At 35.8% G+C, this 21,640-nt stretch overlaps 1 protein-coding gene and 2 pseudogenes across 1 annotated transcript; 2 read left to right on the forward strand and 1 right to left on the reverse strand.

Moving 5' to 3' along the window:
- Positions 1 to 1,804: 1,804 nt before the first annotated feature.
- On the forward strand, positions 1,805 to 2,752 carry LOC101411269 (olfactory receptor 5M10). The gene has a single exon (XM_004471055.1). It carries the CDS (start codon positions 1,805 to 1,807, stop codon positions 2,750 to 2,752), a length of 948 nt encoding a protein of 315 aa, XP_004471112.1.
- Positions 2,753 to 7,228: 4,476 nt separating this feature from the next.
- LOC101410842 (olfactory receptor 5M5-like) lies at positions 7,229 to 7,970 on the reverse strand (annotated as a pseudogene).
- Positions 7,971 to 18,831: 10,861 nt separating this feature from the next.
- On the forward strand, positions 18,832 to 19,645 carry LOC101447795 (olfactory receptor 5M5-like; annotated as a pseudogene).
- Positions 19,646 to 21,640: the final 1,995 nt, after the last annotated feature.

Here is a 21,640-nt window from a genome sequence, read left to right on the forward strand (position 1 = left end):
GTATTTTGATAAAATAAACTCAATGGGTCAGTCTTTTTCAGTACAGATCCATAATGTCCATTCTTAAAAGGATGCTCAGATTGGACCAGTATTTATTCTTCCTTCCACTAACAAAATCAGATCCTTCCTCTCTCATCAACCATGCAGGCCTACTTCTAGCACTCTTTATATGACCTCACCTCAGAAATAAAAAGAAAATCTGAAACCTTCTGATGCGAACTCTCTCACCTTTACTAAAATAAATATAAAAACGCACCATCACATATTTTCCCTTCTATATTCTTGAAAGCCATCCCTAATTTCTTTGTCAATACTAAGAATCAATGCACTCACATATCAAGCAGGATACACAAATATTAGGCAGGGATTTCTTTCTCAAAGGAGAATCTAGTGCAACAAAACATCAAATTAATATTATACCCTTGAGGTGCAAAGGATATTTTAATTGCCTCTTTAGAGTTATTCATAAAACACTTCAGGGAAAATACGTAAGATATACATTATCAATCTTTCTAGCATCTGACAAAATATGGTAAATCAGCTTTCGCAGGTATGTCATTTTCTTTATTTGTACACTAAAAAATACAGCTTGTTTTTTTTCTTTTGTGATTAGTATTTCAACAATGTTGAAAAGAACAATAATTTCATCAATTGCACTTGACTTTTCTATTCATATGTTAGCGATTCATTGTATCTCTAAATTAATTATTATGTGCAAAGTCGTTCTGCTATATGTCTGCCACCTAAATTAGCTATGGCCTATGGAGCAGTCCTTGAAGAGTATTGCAACAAAATCTTATATTCATAATAAATGAATGAAGAAAAACGGCTAGAACTGGAGTCAAATTTATATTTGAACATTATCTGTGCTTCCCAAGACAAGTATTTTCATGACTGGGTGGAACAAATTATGGGACCACAAAATGTACACTCTTCCCAGATATTTGCATGTGTTATTTACTGTTCAAATGCCACCTTCTCAGAAAGGCTTTCATGGAACAGCTACTTTCAAGCATCCCTTACACACCAGCATTTCTCTTCATAGTGCTTGACTCCACCTGACATATATTTTTAAAATTTTTTTTATTTGTTTGATATCTTGTCTCTCTACTGAAATATATGTGCCAAAATGTTTGGGGATTTGTTCACTGTTCTTACCCTAAATCTTAGCCTAGAAGAAATCTGACTTTGGGTTATAAATGAATAAGTGGGTGTCTCAGTTTACAAAATAGAAAGGACAATGTAGGCATGTATCAAGAGATAAATTTAGATAGTTCAGTGTTTTTTGAAAGAAATTAAACCATAGAAATAAGGGTTTCAAATGAAATAGTTGTACTGAACATTTATCTTCTAATTAGTATTTGAAAAATTAGTATAAGAGCTGAATGTCCTGAGAGATAAAAACTTCACTTGTCTAATTAAATGATGTAAAGGGCATGCTGCTTTTCAGATCTAATTTTCTTTCCCTTTTTACTTTTTTTTACTTTTTTCCATGAAATTTGAAAAAAAATATAATTTCCATATATGTATGTTAGTGTGTGTGTGTGTGTGTGTGAGAGAGAGAGAGAGAGAGAGAGTTTTTAACAGAGAGGGAAAGACAGGGGTAGAAATAGAGTAAAACAGTGAAAATGTTTTATATAGATATTCTAATGTACTTGTTGAAAAGAGTAAATTATCTATGTACATTTATCCATGGTTGAAGAGATCAATGAGACAATGACAAAATGGGTGAAATAAATGAAAAATTAGGATTGGATAGAAATCTTACATGTCCTGCTATTTTCAGTTTTCGAAGGATGAGGAAATGTCCTGCCCAAATCACACTACACTGACTGAATTCACTCTGTTGGGACTCACAGATGATCCCGTGCTGGAGAAGATCCTGTTTGGAGTGTTTCTGGCCATCTACCTAATCACATTGGCAGGCAATCTGTGCATGATTGTGCTCATCAGGACCAGTTCCCGCCTCCATACTCCCATGTATTTCTTCTTGGGCCACCTCTCCCTTGTAGACCTTTGTTATTCCTCCAATATTACTCCAAATATGCTGTACAATTTCCTCTCAGACCAAAAGACCATCTCCTATGCTGGATGCTTCACACAGTGTTTTCTCTTCATTGCCCTGGTAATCACTGAATTTTACATCCTTGCTTCAATGGCATTGGATCGCTATGTAGCCATTTGCAGCCCACTCCATTACAGCACCAGAATGTCCAAGAACATTTGCATATCTTTAGTCATGTTCCCTTATACTTATGGCTTTGTGAATGGACTCTCTCAGACACTGTTGACTTTTCACTTATCCTTCTGTGGTTCCCTTGAAATCAATCATTTCTATTGTGCTGATCCTCCTCTTCTAATGTTGGCCTGCTCTGACACCTCTGTCAAAGAGATGGCAATGTTTGTAGTTGCTGGCTTTACTCTCTCTAGCTCTCTCTTCATCATTCTCCTGTCCTACCTTTTCATTTCTGCAGCTATCTTGAGGATTCATTCTGCTGAAGGCAGGCACAAAGCCTTCTCTACTTGTGGTTCCCATCTGGCAACGGTAACTATATTTTATGGAACTCTCTTCTGCATGTACTTGAGGTCTCCAAATGAGAAGTCTGTAGAGGAGTCCAAAACAATTGCAGTCTTTTATGCTTTTTTGAGCCCAGTGCTGAACCCCTTGATCTATAGCCTAAGGAACAAGGATGTGATCCATGCCTTCCAGCAAGTAGTCAAGGTAAATCTCTTCCACAAAATTGTAGATTAGATAGATATCTGTTCATTTGAAGGCTTTGATAACATAGTTACTCCCTTCAAAAGACAAACCTATTACTCTAGAATTATGATTTATCATCATGAACTCTGAATGACTGCTCTCATTGATTTCTCCAGAAATTAACATTATGAAGACAGATCATTTTAATCAAAACTTTAATACTTAATTTAAAAATGGTTTATTTGGCAGGGATTCTCCAAAAATAAGTTGATTGACATTCATGAATTCATGTAATTACTTAATGTTTTATTCACTTGGGGGTAAATTTTTACAGATCCTTAGTGTGATTCAAGATAAAATGTTAGTTTTGTACACTTTATTTTAATAAAATATTTTCTACTCAAATGTGTGCAGAACACTATTTTAAAAACTGCTTTGCCAAATTTTTAAATATTTGAGTCAATCATAGGTTTAGGTTTTCTCTAGTTTTCCCCCAAATCCATGTTACAGCCATTGTTTTACCTTCTATCAATATGATCATCCTCAGTTTTGAAAATAAACTGACAACATCTACTTATGAGTTTCCAAAAGTAATGATCCATTTCAATCACTAATATAGTATAATGGCACTCCAGTTCTTTGGATAAATGAAAGGTTTCATAGCTCTGATTTAGGGCTAATTTACTAAGAGTTAATAGGTTCTATTAATTGGCTTTGCAGATCCAATAATACCTTGAAATAACACACAAAGTAGTAGATGTGTTGGAGGACAAGATCAAGTGTTTATTTTTGTTCAAAAAGGGTCCTGTTACTCCAAAATTTTAAGAAACATTGACTTAATGCACCTGGTCCAATAATTATCAAAACTTTCATTACAAGAAAATAATAGTAACAAAGGATATATGAAAAGATACATAATTCATACAGATTTATTCATGCATTGTTGTCAACTAGATTATTACATATTGGGTCATATATATTTAAGTTTCATTAAATTGCTTTAAATGTTTTGCATTTTATATTGCACACGTAGCACAATGATAAGAACTACTCATGCAAAATTCACTAGCATTTACTGTAAAATGTTCAAATTTATTTTCCAGAAAATTTCTTAAACTAATTTTTATAGAATTGGTCCCCATAGATTAATCTTAGCTGATTGTACATGACTGGACCTATCAAAGTCTTTCAGAAGCAGAAACTAAAAAAGAGAGAATGCGTTTTCTGAATGAGTGGAATGCAATGTTAAATTTCAGTCCTGTTTGTTTGTACATTTCTTTGGTGTTGTCTATGATTGTTAGGCAACAGGAACAGCTGACTACAGGGAGATGACACAGAAGTCTATAAATGAGTTTCAGAGAGTATTGATGGTGATGAATTACTGCCTCTGTCTCCTTAAGGGCAGCACCATCATTTAGTCCATGGAAAATTCTCTTTCCTTTTTGTTAATAAACAGCTGTGTTTCCACCACTAGCAATAGAATGGTCTAATCGTCAAATTTATAATCCATTTGAAAAATGTATTTTAAAATTAGTGTGAAATATACTTTATGTTTTCCCTGCCTAACTGTGTTCTTCCTTTTATTTTCTAATGTTAGAAATACAAAAGCCTTCAGGAGACAAATTTAAGCTTAGATTTGGCAACCTCCTTAACTCAAATGGTTGAAGTACTTAGAGTCTTTAGTTTAAATTCAATGTGTTTATTTTATTTATGATTAAATATTCCCATTGTGTGAGTCTTTGGGTGAAAACGACCTCACAAATTCTGTTTAAATAGGATCAAGGATAAACTAATGAATAAAAATCACTACTGATAAATTCAATGTTGGTTTAGCACCTCCTTTTATGAAACTATTTATTTATTTATTTTTAAAGGAGCTTTAGATTACATACGTTACATCAAAATTATAGGGGATTCCCATATACCCCACTCCCCTCCCCTACACTTTCCCCCATTAACAACATTTCTCAATAGTGTGGTGTATTTGTCAAAACTGACGAAAATGCATTGAAGTATTGCTCCTAAGCATGGTTTAAAGTTTACATTATGTTTTACCCTTTGCACTGTATAATTTTATCGGTTTTGGCAAACTGTATAATGGTTTGTGTCCATTATTTCAATATCATGCAGAATGATTCCTATATCTCAAAAATGCTCATATTACACCTATTCTTCTCTCTCCCACCCCTCAGTTCTGGTGACCGCTGTTTTTATATCAGTTCTACAGGTCTGCTCAATAGGCTTAGGTCATATCAAGTTCTTCCATTACTAGAATAATATTAAGTCTACTTTAGTCCATAGTTGCATTCCCCCTTATGTTTGTTTGTTCTTCTCTCTTGAGGATTTTGCGATGGTGATGACCATTCTGCTTCCTACTGAGAGGAGTTTAGATCTCTGGGGGGAAATGGACTCTACTCACATCCCTGCACCACCATCAGCCCCCTCTACTGCTAAACCACTGCGTTCCACCTTATCATGGGTTTTGCCCAGACTGAGCATCAGTTTACTCCAGTCTACTTCCATCCTTTCACCTAACATATCTTAGCCTATGTGTGTGGAAGCCTATTCCACACTAATAGGCTTACTTCACTCAACAAAAGTTCTTCAAGATCTATCCCTGGTGTTGCATGTGTCAATACTTCATTTCTTCTTACAGCTGAGTCATACTCCATTGTATGTATATACCATATTTTGATTATTCATTCATCAGTATAACTATCTATTTGAATCCTCTCAAATGAACCTATAAAGAATTATTAGTCCCTTTTTTTTAACATTCAATAAATGATGGGTGACAATATTTTAGATTTGAATGCTATACAGTCATTAAAATATTTTGTTTTGAAATTTCCTGTCAAAGAAAAAATCGTTTTATATAATATTTTTTGGAATAGGTTACAAAATAAATATATATGTAATAATCAGCATTGTAGAATAGTGAGATTAAGAAAACATAAGTTGTATATCTATGCAAAATTTTTCCATACTAAGCAATTATTGTTTTTTCAGCAACAAAAACAAAAAAAAAGTTCATTACCAAGATAGTCCAGATTTTAGAATATAAAAATGTGTCTTTATTAATATTAGCACTTGAATATGAAAGTAGGAAACAACAGGGAGGAAAAAACCTGCTCTATTACACACGTTGAACTCTGTACCTGAATATTTCGAAATTATTCAGGGGTAAAGATATGGTTATTTGTTTGTCACAAGTGAAAGGAGAGTCATCATCAGTACCTCAGTCTATACTTTTTTCATCTTAAAAAAAATTCTACTTTCATTCATAAATACACTTACTTCTCCAAAGATATTTCCTGGTAATTAAAGTCACTCCTCCCCTCAAGCATAAACATTATATCACAGTATAATACAATAGCATTAGGTAGAAAAATAATCTATGGAGGGTTTGTAACCATAAATGTTATAGGGTGCATACATGTTTTCTCTGTTGATTTTCTATCTACTAAATTATCACATTTACAAAATAAAAATAAAAACTTCCAATACTGTTGAGGATGTAGTGAAACAACAGTACACATTTGTTGGTTTGATTTCACACATTCCCCCCACAAAAAGCATTGCAAAAAGATGTAAGAAAAGAAATCATGGAAAGCTATTTTAATATAATAACTGACAAGAAGCAATAGCTTTTATTTATGAAAATTTCCATACAGAGAAGGAAAAAGAATGAAAAATTCCTCTCAATGATGTAATAGAATGTGGCAAATTGTTAATTCTAAATTATATTATGCCATTAAGAGAAAAGTTAATTTCAAAGAGTATAAGGCAATCTGGATTGTGCTTATGTTACAGTTATCTGTAAAACACTAAAATAAAATTTTCATGCATGTTAGAGGAGAAATGGAAGGTAATAAATTTTATTACTAAAATTAAATAGTAAGTAATTGTTAATGTAATTTAATTGCACAATTATATAAACCCTTTCAGCCATAAGAAAAATTATAAATTAGAATTGTCATTTCCCATTAAGAAGGGAATATCTTTGACAAAGATTTTGATGAAAAAAACCATAATGTCATAACACAGGTTTTAAATTTACATAAAATTCACATAAAAAATGCAATGAAAGTGTAGTGAGAAAAAAATCTGCAAATAAAAATAGGAGTTTTTTTATGAAAAGTCAATCCACTTTAATTAGAGGAAAAGATGTACGATATCACATGAATGTCAATCATTTTTGTGTTCAGAAGAAATTTATAGGCCAATTAATTTTGCTGGTAACAGTAGCTCAGTGATGTTCAGTATGATGGTCTAGGGAATGAAAATAAGGACCAATTTGCTAAGTCAAAAGTTGGAAATGAAATATTGAGTAAGACTAAAAACATAACCCTGATTTATCATAAGAAGAAGACTTCTGCTCTTGTGTTTCCTATCATCACTTCACATTCATTATTACCATTTGATTCTCACTCAGTCCCAAACTATGCTTATATTGCGATTTCAAGATCTGCCTTCACACATACCAAAGTGTGGGACAGGACAGATATTTTGTATTGATTTTGATATTTATCTTCTTTTTAATTGGAAAATTCCAGAAATTGAACTTCCATCCTTTTTACGAAGACTTCTCAAGAACACTCTGTTCAAAGCCTGTTTCACCTCCTTATTTCTCAGAGAGTAAATGAATGGATTTAGCATGGGACTCACAAAAATACAAAATACTGATACAATTTTCCCTTGTTCCACAGACTGCTCATTCGCTGGTCTCAGATACATGCAGAATAAGGACCCATAGAACATAGTGACAGCTGTCAGATGGGAGCCACAGGTGGAGATGGCTTTGCGTTGTCCCTCATTGGACCGGATCCTCATAATGGTAGTGAAAATGAAAATGTAGGAGATGAGAATGATGAGTAGGGAAGCTGTGAGGTTGATCCCTGCTGACACAAATAAGGCGGTTCGCTTTATGTAAGTGTCAGAGCATGTCAACATTAAGAGGGGTGGGTCAGCACAGTAGAAATGGTTAATAGTGTTGGATCCCAAAAAGGACAGGTGGGAGGTCAATATTACCTGCATTGTACCCACCATCGAACCCCACACGTAGGGGAAAGTGACCAGGATGATGCAAACTGGCCTGGACATTCGGCTGTTATACTGTAGGGGTTTGCAGATGGCCAAGTACCCGTCATAGGCCATGGGCACCAAGCATGTAATACTCTGTAAGGAGCAGGGTCACAAAAACAAAACACTGTGCCAGACATCCAGCATAAGAAACTGTTTTCTTCTCAGATAAGAAGTTAACCAGCATCTGAGGAGAGACATTAGTGGAATAAAAAATATCCACACAAGCTAAATGAGTGAGGAAAAAGTACATGGGGGTTTGCAATCGGGGAGTAATTCTGATCAGCAAAATCATTCCAAAGTTTCCAGTCAGAGTGATGAGGTAAATCAGGAGAAAAAACAAAAAAAGAATGGAATGCAGCTCTCATTTGCTCGTTAATTCCAGCAGAATAAACTCAGTTGTCTCAGTGCCATTGCATTTGGGAACTATCTTCATCTTCATATTCTCTAATAAGAGAAAAGGTATTTTCCAGATTAAAAAAAGAGATATAAATTATATGCTGTCCAAGAATAGGCAAAATCAATGAGCATTAAAACACACTGGTTTTGAAATGAGAGGTTTAAAAAGATTTCCCTTAGAGATAGAAGAGTTACAACTAATGTTATCATGGTTTGATGTGGTGATCCAGGTGGACAATGCATCTGAAAATGAGATTCTGAGGTCCATGCATTCTGCATTGAATGTGTTGCAACTCCCAGCTTAACTCTGCTAACACATATGGAATTTGACTTACCCATTAGTGTCCTTAAAAAGGTCATGGAATCTGTGCTCCTGAGGTTCAAACATATCCCCACCCATAGTCGGATCATGACACAAATGCTTGAAGGAATAAGTTCATTGGGTGATTCTAGGACAACTAGACATCATCGCCACCACAGGCATACCTCATATAAATTGGGAAGCATAATCTTCTTGAAGCTCATTAGGCAGGATAGGCATAGTCTCAGTTCTTTGTTCTATATACATTCAAACTCATTCAGTTACTTTCCCATTTCTCACTTACTCCCTAGGAACAATGAATCTTTCCAGTACCATGGTATTTTGTCCTTCCCAGTTCCTTCATACGGATTAACACTGATAAGTTGTACCATTTCCTTACCTAATTTCTCTTATGTCACAACTCTCTTATCTCCCAATATACTCATTTATTTCAATACCTTTCCCTTACACCTTGCAGCCAGACCATCAGAAAGTCCGGTAACCTTTACCTTCAAAACATGATATGATGAATGGGAAAACCACTTGTCAACACTTCCTCTGCTAACAATGAATTCTAAGAGAAAATCATCTCTTGCTGAAGTTACTGCAATGTTCTCCCTTCTTCCACACTTGAAATCCTCTTTTGGCCAACATCAGGTATTGATCTCTTATAAACATAAAACAGGTTAGTGATTAATTAAAATGGTCCAAGTCTTTCCATCAATTGGATTTGGGCTAAAATCTAAACTCCTTACTGTCATCTGTAATTGCCTATATGATATTTTCCCAGCTACCTCTTCAAACCCCTTTCTTACCACTTTCTTCTTTATTCCTTCTGCTCCTGTCACATTGATCTTCTAGCTGTTCCTTGAACAGGCTCAGCACATTCCCACCTTAAAGCTTTTGTACTTGCTGTTTCCTCTACCTAGAATTCTCTTACCCCAGAACATTGGATTACTCCATTTTTCATTTCATTTGTATCTCTCTTCTGATAACACTTCCTCATCCCAAAGTTTCCAGTCAATTTGCTGTCCACCTGTCTAAACTACCTCCACTCCAAATTATTCTTTACTTCTGAAACATGTTTTATTTTTGTCATGTCACTTATCACTTCCTGCCATTATTATCTATTCATATGATTGTTGTTTGCCCTCTCTGATTAAAATATTAGCCACATAATGGCAAGTAATTTATTTGTGCCACTCAAATGAGTGCCTGAGTCATAGTAGATACTAAGCTAGAATCACTTGAATGGATGGAAGAATCGTGAGGTAACTTTGCCAATGCACAACTATTGCCTTTTCATTGTATGAGGACTTTGCAGCTTTCTGATTTAACCAGGGGCTTCATGGACGTTGAGGTTCTATGAAAACTCATAGCAACCATATGGGAAATGTACAGGAGGGAGCACATGTGGAGAGATAAAGACCGATTAGGGCTTTGCTCTAGTACCACAAGCTGGTTATTATGGTGCCTGATGCAAAACTTCAGTAACTTATGGTTAGAAAATGCAGATTAGATTGCTAGAAATTAGGTCAAAGTTCACTTAGGACTGAAGTAATAAATTACCATTAATCTTCACAAATTTTTTTTTTTAAACCAGGAAGACAGAGAAGGTTGATCTTCTAAAGAGTGCCTATACAGCTTTATCAAAATCACATGATCAAAAAGCTAAAAGTTAACATTAGATCAGTGGTTATCAACCCTGGCTTCTTACTGGAATCTGGTAGGGAACTTTTAATAACGCTGATGACTGGATTTCAGCCTGGCATAGCTGGGTCAGACACACACTGGTATTTTAACAAGTTTTCACATAATTGTAAGTCACAGCCAGGCAATTGAAATGACCTAGTTTAAACCAAATAAAAGTGTTGCTTTCACATAGTTTTCCCTCTGATAGCGTATGGTTTTCCCCTAACGAACAGTTTCAAGATGTTTTACCAAAGTCCTTCCTGCCCCTAATTACAGAACTTTGCATACAGAAAAGTTTTCTCCATCAGTTATATGAGGAAAAGTCCCAGCCTCTGACTTTAGCCCTTAAAGTTTTCTGTTGCTTTCAAAAATTTATAAAGAAATTTTCCTGACCTCCTTCATGAACCTATCTCAAGTTTCCTTGCACTCAAGAAACAGGAGAGAAAAAAAGAAAACTTTCTTACTCATGGTCATAGCATCTTATTATTACACACAGCACCAGGGTTTGTTTTCAGAAGACCCATGAAGAAACACAATTTATTAAATTGGAACTTTTGTATTGTTATTTTTCAGGTAGTGGGCAGGAGTGGAGAAGTCCGGTATTTTCTTACTGTATCCAATTGCTATGATAAATTCCACACAAAGGGTTGGCTTAAACCACAAGGATTTATTGGCTCATGGTTTTGAGGCTAGGAGAAATCCAAAATTAAGATACCACTAAAGTCTGTTAAAGTCTGGTGCTGGCTGCTGGCCATCCCTGAGTTTCTTCGGCTTGTATTCCTGCCTCCTGTCCCATGGCAAAATCCCTCATTTCTTCTCTTGGGTTTCATTGACTTTTGGCCTCTGGCTTCTTTCTCCCTGTGGCTTTCTCTTTATTAGGTTTCAGTTATCTGGATTAAGATCTACCTTCATTCAGTTATGCCACATCTTAACTAAAAATAGCATCATCAAGAGATTCTGTTTACTAGGCTCATACCCACAGGAACTTGGACCAAAATTAAGAACATCACTTGTCTAGGATACACAACCCAATCTACCACAGGCAGTGAGGCTCAGTGTCCTCATCCACACTTAAGTGCTCAGGCTTTATAAAAGCAGGCAAAATTTATCTGTTTTGAGAATTTTTCAGATGAAGGTTCATGCTATGACACACAATGATGTATGCTTCCACAGATAAGTCACATTCCCAATTTTTGAGAATTTCTGCTCCATTTAGCATTGCTTTCTCTTGCAAGAGAAAGGCCAGTTAAAAAATGGATAAAATATGGACTTTAGAAGATAATTAATAATTAAATGTATAAAAGAAACTCCAGTTTAAATAATAGAATTATTGTAAAGAACGCCAGTATGCACAGAATAGGGGAAGATTTAAAGTTCTCTATACAAGGCAGAAAATAAAAGAGAAACAAAACCCTCAGATCTAGAGAATCTTTTTTGTGTGAACTTTAGACCAAAACGTCAAACATTTAGTCACATTTGGTGAGCAAGTTTGAATAGGACCTGAATATAGTGGAGAAAAATTTATTCTTCTTGACCAAAATGACATGAATCTGTTCTGATGGTGGTGGAAAAGGTTCATTTAAATAATAAGGGAAGTATCATTATGAACTTTCTGAGCTCCCTGTGAAGCTTAATATGTGAGTGTACCCTAAACCATGGATTAGTTCTAGCAATGGATTTGTAGATAAGATAAGGGATGGTTGAAGGACTGACCTGACCTAATATTGACCTCACAAATCACCTGCTTGCTTTGTCAGAGTAAGCCTGGTATCTGTCTGCCTGTTGTTTTCACTTAATGTCACAATTCTTACAATCACTACTAATTCAGTTCCATGTTTGATGACAGGAAATAAAAAATCAAACAATATGATAGCCTTGTCTTATGAGTTCCTGATTTTCAAAATCTTCAGACATACCTGTGAAGGTTTAGTGTTTTCTTAACTTCTGCAAAGGTCTCAAACGTGGGAAGATTTATACCTGAAAGGCTAACCATGAGACCCTCATCCCTGAAGCATTCATCATGAAATCACCCATGAGACATCATTATTCCTCCCTTTGGAGGTATTTACAAAAGTCACATTTGAATGGGTAGAATCCTAATTTATGAGATAATCATTAAATGCACATAGTATCACTTGATAAATGCAAAAACACACCAAAAATGTTTTAAACTGGGATCAAATTATCTTTTTTCACAAGCCTCTCCTGTTACTTTTACCAGAACTGTAGTTGGTGCTGGGGTTTAATATATACCCAGGGAATCTGAATCTCTGGACTGACCATATGATAGCCAGGCCCTGAGCCTCAGCAGACTTCAGCTCGTATACACTCTGGGTTATTGGACCTACCCTACTCAGCTAACATGGAGTTGAAGAAGGTCAACCACCACACCATGGAGCCAAGAGTGCCTACAACTGAAAGCAGGAGGATTGCATCCAGCATCCATGTGGAATATAAGACCCCTCTTGATATAGATGTGGAGTGGACACAACCATTCCAAGGTCCACAGGATGGAGGAATACAATATGGATTAGAGTGGACTTACTGATATTCTATTCATGAACTAATGTGATTAGTAATTTAAGAAAATGTGGCATTGGTGTGGAGAAAGTGGCCATGGTGGCTTCTGGGTGTGGGGAATGGGAATGGGAGGAAGAGATGAGATGTGGAGGCATTTTCGGGACTTGGAGTTGTCCTGGGTGGTGCTGCAGGGACAGTTGCTGGACATTGTATGTCCTCCCATGGCCCACTAGGTAGACTGTGGGAGAGTGTGGGCTATGGTATGGACCATTGACCATGAGGTGCAGCGGTGCTCAGAGATGTATTCTCCAAATGCAATGAATGTCTAATGATGATGGAGGAGACCGTTGCTATGGGGGGGAGGAGTGGGGGGAGGGGGTGGGGGTAAATGGGGACCTCATATTTTTTTAAATGTATTTAAAAATAAATAAATAAAGACAAAAATAAATAATAAAAAAATATAAAAAAGAAAGTATTCGTGTCTCCATAATCACAAAGCATTTTCCATAACAATGGTTATCACCTACTCAGATGGAATAGTTTTCCTTCCACTTGGTGCTTTTCTTTGCCTTCTTATGGCCTTTGCCTCCTTTTCTTTCTTTTCTGTTTCTTTTATTATACCATAAATTCTCTGAAGACAGAATTAATGTCAGTTTAATCTTGGTATCTTCTGTAGATATCTGAAAATTTTAGGTGCTGAATTAAGGTTTAATGATGAGATAATGAATGAATAATTAAATGACACTGGATAGAGATTGTAAACCTAATGGCTTTTCACATAAATAGTGAGTGCTTTTCTCATAATAATCATTTCTTCTTATCTATTAGATGCAAAATACAGGGAATCCATTTTTAGATTCTGGGATCTATTTTCAAGATTGGTTTAAATTAAATTAGTTCAAGTGGATGTATCAACAGGGGATTCCAGGCATGTTAATAAGAATTATGGGAGAGGTTTAAATGACATTAGAGGGAAATATTTTGGAAGACATTTCAAGTTCCTCTCCCTATACCCTGGCAAGATCCTGCATCTTTTGGGTGAATGGAGGTTGGAGAGATCATGAAAAGGATCATTGCAATTAGAAATTTGAATCCCATGTGTCCCCTTCTTCTGTATGTGACCGCAGCTGGTCATGTAGGGAAGGACTGAGCAAAAGTTTATCTAGCTACTCTGAGTAATTTCAAGTCAGAAAAAAAGGAAAACAACATCAGAAGTCTAAGGTAAATTCTCAAATACAAATTTATCTGCAATCTTGTTAGCAATTTTACTATTTGATTCCTACTTTCAGTCTGCAATTAATTCAGGATCCCAGAGGAGGCTCATTCAGTGGCTCCTTCAAACTCTATCAATGGTAAACCGAGAAATATCCCAAAACTTTAATTTAAAAAATCATGACAATAATTATCATTCCTGCTAAAACAGCTGGCACATTAATTGAGTAGCTACCATGTGCTGCTTTGGCCTGTTCAGGAACCCAGTATGAAATAAAATTCCACTCAGATGCTTTAGCTGAAAATAACTTAATGAAAACATAGAGAATGAGGCAAGGTTAAGGAAATAAACCAATGAAGGAGAAGCACCTGGAGGTCAATTGCAAATATTGTTTTTTGCAATTTCCACCCCAAGTCCTGAAGGGACAAAGACAGTGGATAGTTCACCAGAGCCTAGGGAGAGCTGGAAGGGGAACAATGTTCCTTGCCACTTTCAATCCCAACATACAATTTGGGCACAGTTCTCCTTAGAGGGATGCACTTATTCTAGCATCTTCATAACGAAGCAGGAACAGAATGAGAAAGAAATTGAGCAACTCCTCTCTGCTTCTCATGTCTAAAATCCTTTTAGCATCTCCCAATATCATACTCACCTGGAAACTACTATATCTCCAGGTACACAGAGCAAGACAGAGAAGAATAGCTTTGGGCTGGAATTAGGAGGCACAAGAGGAGAATCGCCAAAACACCTATAATATCCATAAACAAACCTATGTACAATTTTTTCTCTATAAAGTCTAAGGTTCAGGGCTCAGAATCAGTAAATACTTAGTCCAAGTACACCAAAAATTAAATGATCTTACAGTGATTTTTGTCAAGCCCTCAATATTAGTGGATGCAACTATGAACCTTATTCTTGCAAAATTGAAATTTAATGGTTACCATAGCTTTCAAGGAGAGGGGGAAGGAAGAAGAGGTGGAACACAGAGCATTTTTAGAAAATTGGAATTGTTTTGCATGATTTTTCAGTGATGGCTACAGACCACTATACATTATGTCAAAACCTAAAAAAGTACACTGTGCAAACTATAAATCATAATGTAAACTATTGCCCATAGTTTGGAGCAATGCTTCAATTTTAGTTCATCAATTGTAACAAAAGTACCATACTTGTGTATGATGCTATTAATAGGGGAAAATAAATGTGAGAAGGCAAAGGGATGGGGATAATGGGAATCCCCTTTATTTTTAATGTTATATTTCTGCAACCAAGAGCTTCCTCAGGGATAAAGTGGGGAAAAAATACACTGGAGAAACATACTGAAGAATTTGCCAGTATACATAAAATATAACAGATCTTATGGTGATGGAAGGTACAATGCAAAAAAAATTGATTTGTTTTGGGGGAGATTTTGGATTATAGAAAAATTAGAGCTATGGAAGGGGAGGACCACTGGTGCAAGGTGTCAGTGGTAGGGGATTATGTGGAGAAGGATGCACCTGGGGCATGTCTCTATGGAATATGAATCTGTTCATGTGGTCATGGGGTGTTATCTCAGTGGATAGAAGAGTACACAATCACCAAAAGAAATTTTAAATTCTAATGCTGGAGGGTCTTGTTACTCTCTCTAATAGAGGGGCAAGAATCTCTAGAGTGCATAGCTCATAGCAAAATAACAAAATAGGACAGACCAATATGAGAGGCCCTTGAGAAGAATGCTTGTACTTATGAACTTTATTCTTGTAAAACTGAAACTTAACCTTATAATATATATTGCATAAGAGTTACCTCCTGAAAATCTCCTTGTTACTCAAAGGTGGTCCCTCTCCAAGCCAAATTAAGCATTTAGCTCACCACTATCCCCTCAGTGTGGAACATGAATCCTGGGGATTGTCCTCCATGGCACAGAGGGATCACACTAAGCACCAACTATTGATTCATTTGTAAAAAGATTTTGACCAAAGACGGAAATGTTAAGTACAAAGGACTTTTTCATGCTAAGAGATTTCAAAGTGGTTTGGGAGTCATTTCAGAGGTTACGTTTATATATGTCTCAAGAGGATCACTCTGACTGACCCAGTAATTAGTGTCTCAAGTAAGGGTTATCCTGAAGCCTCTAGAGACACATAAACACAATAGACAGACCAGACAACCCCCAGAAATAGGCACCCCATTGGGGAGCTTTTCCTTGGAATAAATGCCAACCTGTCTCCTCAATGCATCAGTATTAGACTCATGTACACTTTTCCTACACATGGTTCTTCTGTCTCTTTTATTTGAACCTGCAATTAACACTATGCCCACTAAATGTATGTTCCAGGGACTTAAATCTTCATTTGTTCATGAGCCCAATGAGCCCTGAATGTCAGAAGAGTTGCAACCAACACTTACTCTCCAGTTAATCAAACTCACACGGGACAACTTACAAAAAGATGATGATGGATAAAAACCCAAACCAAAAATCAGGGAGTATTTAAACTGTAAGCAAGACAGTTCCACCCATCTGCCCCGTGGGATCTAAGCCTACTCTCAGTCTTAAGCAGTGTGGGCATCACCATCTCAAAATTCTCAAGATCGAGGAATGAACCCACAAAATAAGGGAATGCAACTTTGGACTAAAGTAGACATTATTAGTCTAGTTGTGAAAGAACTTGTAACATTGATATAAAGACAGTGGTCATCAGAGGTTCTGAGGGGAGGGAGAGGGGAAAATAAATGTAACATGGGGCATTTTGGGGACATTAGAATTGTTCTGCATGATATTGCAATGACAGATACAAGCCATTATACATTTTTTCAAAATCTGTAAAATTGTATGGTGCAAAGTATAAACAATAATGTAAATTAAAGACTATGCTTAGTAGCAATGTTTTAATATTTGTTATATCACTTATAACAAAAATACCACACTAATGAAAAATGTTGTTAATGGGTGAAAATGTGGGAAGGGGAAGGGGGGGGTGTATTGAAATGACTTTTATTTTTGATGTAACTTTTAAGTAATCTGAAACTTCTTTAAAAATGAAGAAAATAAGTAAGAAAAATTAATTGGTCTTTCAATTGTTTTTTAGAATCCAAAATTTTATCCTTATAGCATACCTATTCTTATGTCAAAAAATATCGAGACTTCTAAGTGTAAATTAAAATAAACAATGAATCCCATTACCTCACCATTCTTAGGAGATTTAATTTTCTAATGATATTTGAGAGTGGGTAAAAATCATGTCCTCAATGAGTTTGGGATTATCAGAAGATTAAAAGGTAGTAGGTGTACATAGTGAGAACAAGTTTCCTGCCAGAAATAATTGAACCGTAGGGATTTGCTCCCTATGTGATAATTTGGCTATAAACACTTCGGGTTCTTCATGTCTATGATGTCTCTGGGAAACCACACTCCTTTCTTAGGTAGGATTTAGACATTTTTTAGATTTGAAATCTAGAAATAAATTTTGAACAAGTAAACGTGAAACTTAAGACTGAAGTTCATATTCTGAAGAATTAATAAATACCTCTATTAAAATGAGTAGCTTATTATGCTCTATTTTAAGAGTTCAGTTATTTATAAATGTATAGTGGAGTGATATTTACTTAATGGAAAAGGAACTAGATATAAGAGAAAATCCATTCTATCCACAATTATTTACTATCTACAATTGAGAAGCACTGTTCCTAGGTTCTGCCAAGGTCACAACTACAGATGAGACAAAACCCTTGACACTAAAGATTCTGCACTTTGATGATGAATCTTGTCCTGGACTAGATTTCACTTTGTCACCAAATAAAAATAGTATCTACCACTTATTAAGTGCTTACCACATGGCATGCTATTTACAAAGTTTTACCTGAATTATCTCCCTTGCATGGAGGGAGTTGCTATTATTTACTACATTATATGAATGAGGAAATGAGGCAAAGAGATTAATGATTTTTCCAAAGCCACATTAGAAAGTAAAGGAGCTGAGATTTCTACCCAGGATTTCTGGCTCCAGAATATTTCCCAGTAATTGTCACACTCTGCTAACTCTCAATAACTAAGCATTTATTACCTGTTGACTCATGAACAAAAAGTGGTCTGTTATTCAATAATCTTCCTGAATTCTTTTGAATTAAAAATGCTATTCTTTATTATAAGAATAATGCATAATGTGCTGGACTCATTTCAGGATGAATTGGCCTCTTTTGGATTCCTGATCTATCTTTCTGTCTAGCTACTACCTATTTAGCTATCTACCTAATCTGGCTAAAGTTAATTAAAATGTATCTTAGGAAATTGATTTCTCTAAATTTATTTCTTTTCTCCCCCTTTGTCCATGACCACATGTAAAGGAGACCCCACTCTTGTTAAAGTTGAAACCTATCTTCTAGATGCCTTGGGGGACTGAGCAGTGGCCTTGAGCACTTACATGAGAGAGCTCAAGGGTGAAGGTGAATGTTAGGAGCACATAGTCAGGGACAACTCAAAGTCACTTTTGTCTACCTACAAACACTTCTTTCTGAAGTGTCCTTGATCAAACCATGTAGAATGTTGTGTTCTACTTCTTTAAATTAATGTTATTACCATAAAGTTTTCAGTTAAACGGTAAGACTGCCTTTTACATAAGGAGTTCTTGATTAATTTAGATGTTTAAAATATCACACGCTTACTCAGAATTTCTTTATGTCACATTTCTGTGACATGTTTGACATTAGAGGAAGAAATTTTGGAAGAAATGATGATTAGGTTAATGGATAAATAACAATATGCAAATAAATTTCATATCCTTCTCTTTAGATCTTTTTAGAAGCCAAGAAAATGTAATGTTGAAGAAAAACTGTACACCTGTGACTGAGTTTATTCTCCTGGGACTGAGAGATCAAGCTGAGTTGCAACCTGTCCTTTTTGTGGTATTCCTAGCTATCTTTCTTATCATTATAATTGGCAATATGATCATGATTTTGTTAATCATATTTGACTCAAATCTTCACATTCCAATATATTTCTTCCTCAGTCACCTCTCCTTTATAGATGTCTGTTACTCCACTACAGTCACTCCTTGGATGCTAGTTAACTTTTTATCCAAGAGAAAAATCATTTCCTTCCCTGGTTGTTTAGTACAATCAATTTTTTCATTGCCCTGGTGATAACAGATAACAGATTACGCTTACTGTAATGGCTCACGACCGCTACATGACCAACTATAAGCCTTTGTTATATGGGAGCAAAATGTCCAAACGTACCTGCCTCTCCCTGGTTGCTGCTCCCTTTATTTATGGCTTTGCAAATGCTCTGACTGAGACTATCCTGATGCTTCATATGTCCTACTGTGGACCCAATGAGATCAACAACTTTTACTGTGCAGACCCACTTCTCTTAGTCCTGGTCTGCTCAGATTCGTATGTCAAAGAAACTTCCATGTTTGTGGTGGCTGGCTTCAACCTCACCTGTTCTCTCAACATCATCCTTATCTCTTATATTTTCATCTTTACAGCTATCCTGGGAACCCACTCAGCAGAGGGGAGGTATAAAGCTTTTTCCACCTGTGGGTACCACCTGATGGTTGTCACCATCTTTTTTTGGAACTCTTTTCGGTATGCATTTGAGGCCCCCTTCTGAGACATCTATAGAACAGAGGAAAATTGTTTCTGTTTTTATACCTTTCTAAGTCCTATGTTAAATCCTTTGATCTATAGCCTGAGAAACAAAGGTGTTAAAAGAGCCTTAAGGGATTTTATCCAAAAGAAAGTGTTTGTTAAATAAAGCACACTTTTTTTGTAATATATCAGGTAAGTAATATATCTTTATTCTCAGTCACATTAGTGAGCATCTTAAATTATCAAATCACTTTCTGACATTAAGTAATTTTTGTCTTTCTTAATTTATATATGGAAGTTGTAAGAATGAGTCAAATTATTTGCTAGAGTTTACAGTGTCATATCAATGAAATTAAAAACACACATCTAGGACAAAGTGGCCATGGTGGTTGCTGGGGGTAAGGAGTGGGAGGAAGAGATGTGATGTGGGGGTGTTTTCAGGACTTGGAGTTGTCCTGGGTGGTGCTGTGGGGACAGTTACTGGACATTGTATGTCCTCCCATGGCCCACTGGGTAGACTGTGGGAGAGTGTGGGCTATGGTGTGGACCATTGACCATGATGTGCAGTGGTGCTCAGAGCTGTATTCACCAAATGCAATGAATGTCTCATGATGATGGAGGAGGTTGTTGTTATGGGGGAGGAGTGGGGTGAGGGGGGTGGGAGGTATATGGGGACCTCATATTTTTTTTAATGTAACATTAAAAAATAAAGGAAGAAAAACATACACACACCTAGAAATTCAAAGACCAAAATCATCAGGTATGGTTATTATTCTATAAAACCCAAAAAGAAGAGATGATTCCATACTTAGTACTTATTTTGTGCCAAGTTATAAAAGACAGATTTATCACATCTTTGACAACATCTTATTTTTGACAGTGCTTAATAATTTCCAAACTATTTTGCAGAAATCTGTTAACCACAGCAGATGTGTTTTTATTCCTGTTTACAGATTATATACAAAGGAAGATCTTTGGGGTATATCCCAGATTATCTCTTTGAATGATTGTCAGTACAATGGAAGTCTCGTAAGGTTTTGAAGGATATTTAAAAATCTTCAGTCAATTTCCTTTTTAAGCTTCAAATATCCTCACCAGTACATGATGCCTCATCTCAACTCTTTCATTAATACTTATTTCCCTTAAAAAAGCATTTCCATTTTGATGGTTCATCTCTATATATGTTGTAGCAGTTTGATATGGTTCATGAATTCCAAAAATTGATATTGGATTATGTTTGTTAACTGGTCTGTACCTGGGCATGATTAAATTATGATTAGGGCTTTGATTGGGCCACTTCAATAGCGAGTTGTGTTCCTGCCCCTTGGTGGCTGGAAACGCACAGATAAATGACACGGCAAGGACAGAGTTGGAATTTTTGATGCTAGAGTTTTGAGCTGGAGCCTGGGAAGTGAACAAACAGAAGAAGAATATAGAGGAATAGAGACAGCTCCTTAGACATGGCAGAAACCCCAGTGAGAATGACAGAGCTGTTTGCCTGATAGTCTACAACTGGCCTTGTGGATAAAGCACAGCAGCTGAGCCCAGAGAGAAGCAGAGACCTAGGAAGAGGCTGAACTCTTGGCAGACATTGGCAGCCATCTTGCTCCAACACATGGAAATAGACTTCGGTGAAATAAGTAATTTATGTTCTATGGCCTGGTAACTGTAAGCTCCTATTCCAAATAAATATCCTTTATAAAAGTCAACAGATTTCTGGTATTTTGCATCAGTATCCCATTGGCTGACTAATACATATGTATACATATATGCTTATATATTTGATTAGATAACATTTCCATATTTAATGCCAATATCAAATAATCTTGCAAATTTCCTTTTCACATCATTTGCCTTATGTGTTTTTAAATTTGGTGCTTACATCTTTTTCTTGTTTATTTTAAGACCTATTCTTAAATTTACATACTCACATCTTCATAAATATGTAATATTTCTTCCATTTTTCCTCCATTTTAGTTCAGACACATCAATCTTCTTTTTTATAGTTCTTGTTTGTTTACCTTGCCTAAAAATTATTTCCTATTATAAAAATATTCTATATTTTTCCAATATTTTAAAATTTTTCCTTTGCCATGCTTAAGTCTTTATTGTTTCTGGAATTGTAAATGTTGCAAAGCAAAGGTCTAATTCTCTTTTTTTT

This window comes from Dasypus novemcinctus, chromosome 10, assembly GCF_030445035.2.
Source record: "Dasypus novemcinctus isolate mDasNov1 chromosome 10, mDasNov1.1.hap2, whole genome shotgun sequence".
In the NCBI taxonomy this organism is placed as follows: Eukaryota; Metazoa; Chordata; class Mammalia; order Cingulata; family Dasypodidae; genus Dasypus; species Dasypus novemcinctus.

Bases quoted from the DNA above. Each gene is read 5' to 3' on its own strand.
- LOC101411269 (XM_004471055.1), top strand. From the start codon at position 1,805: ATGTCCTGCCCAAATCACACTACACTGACTGAATTCACTCTGTTGGGA.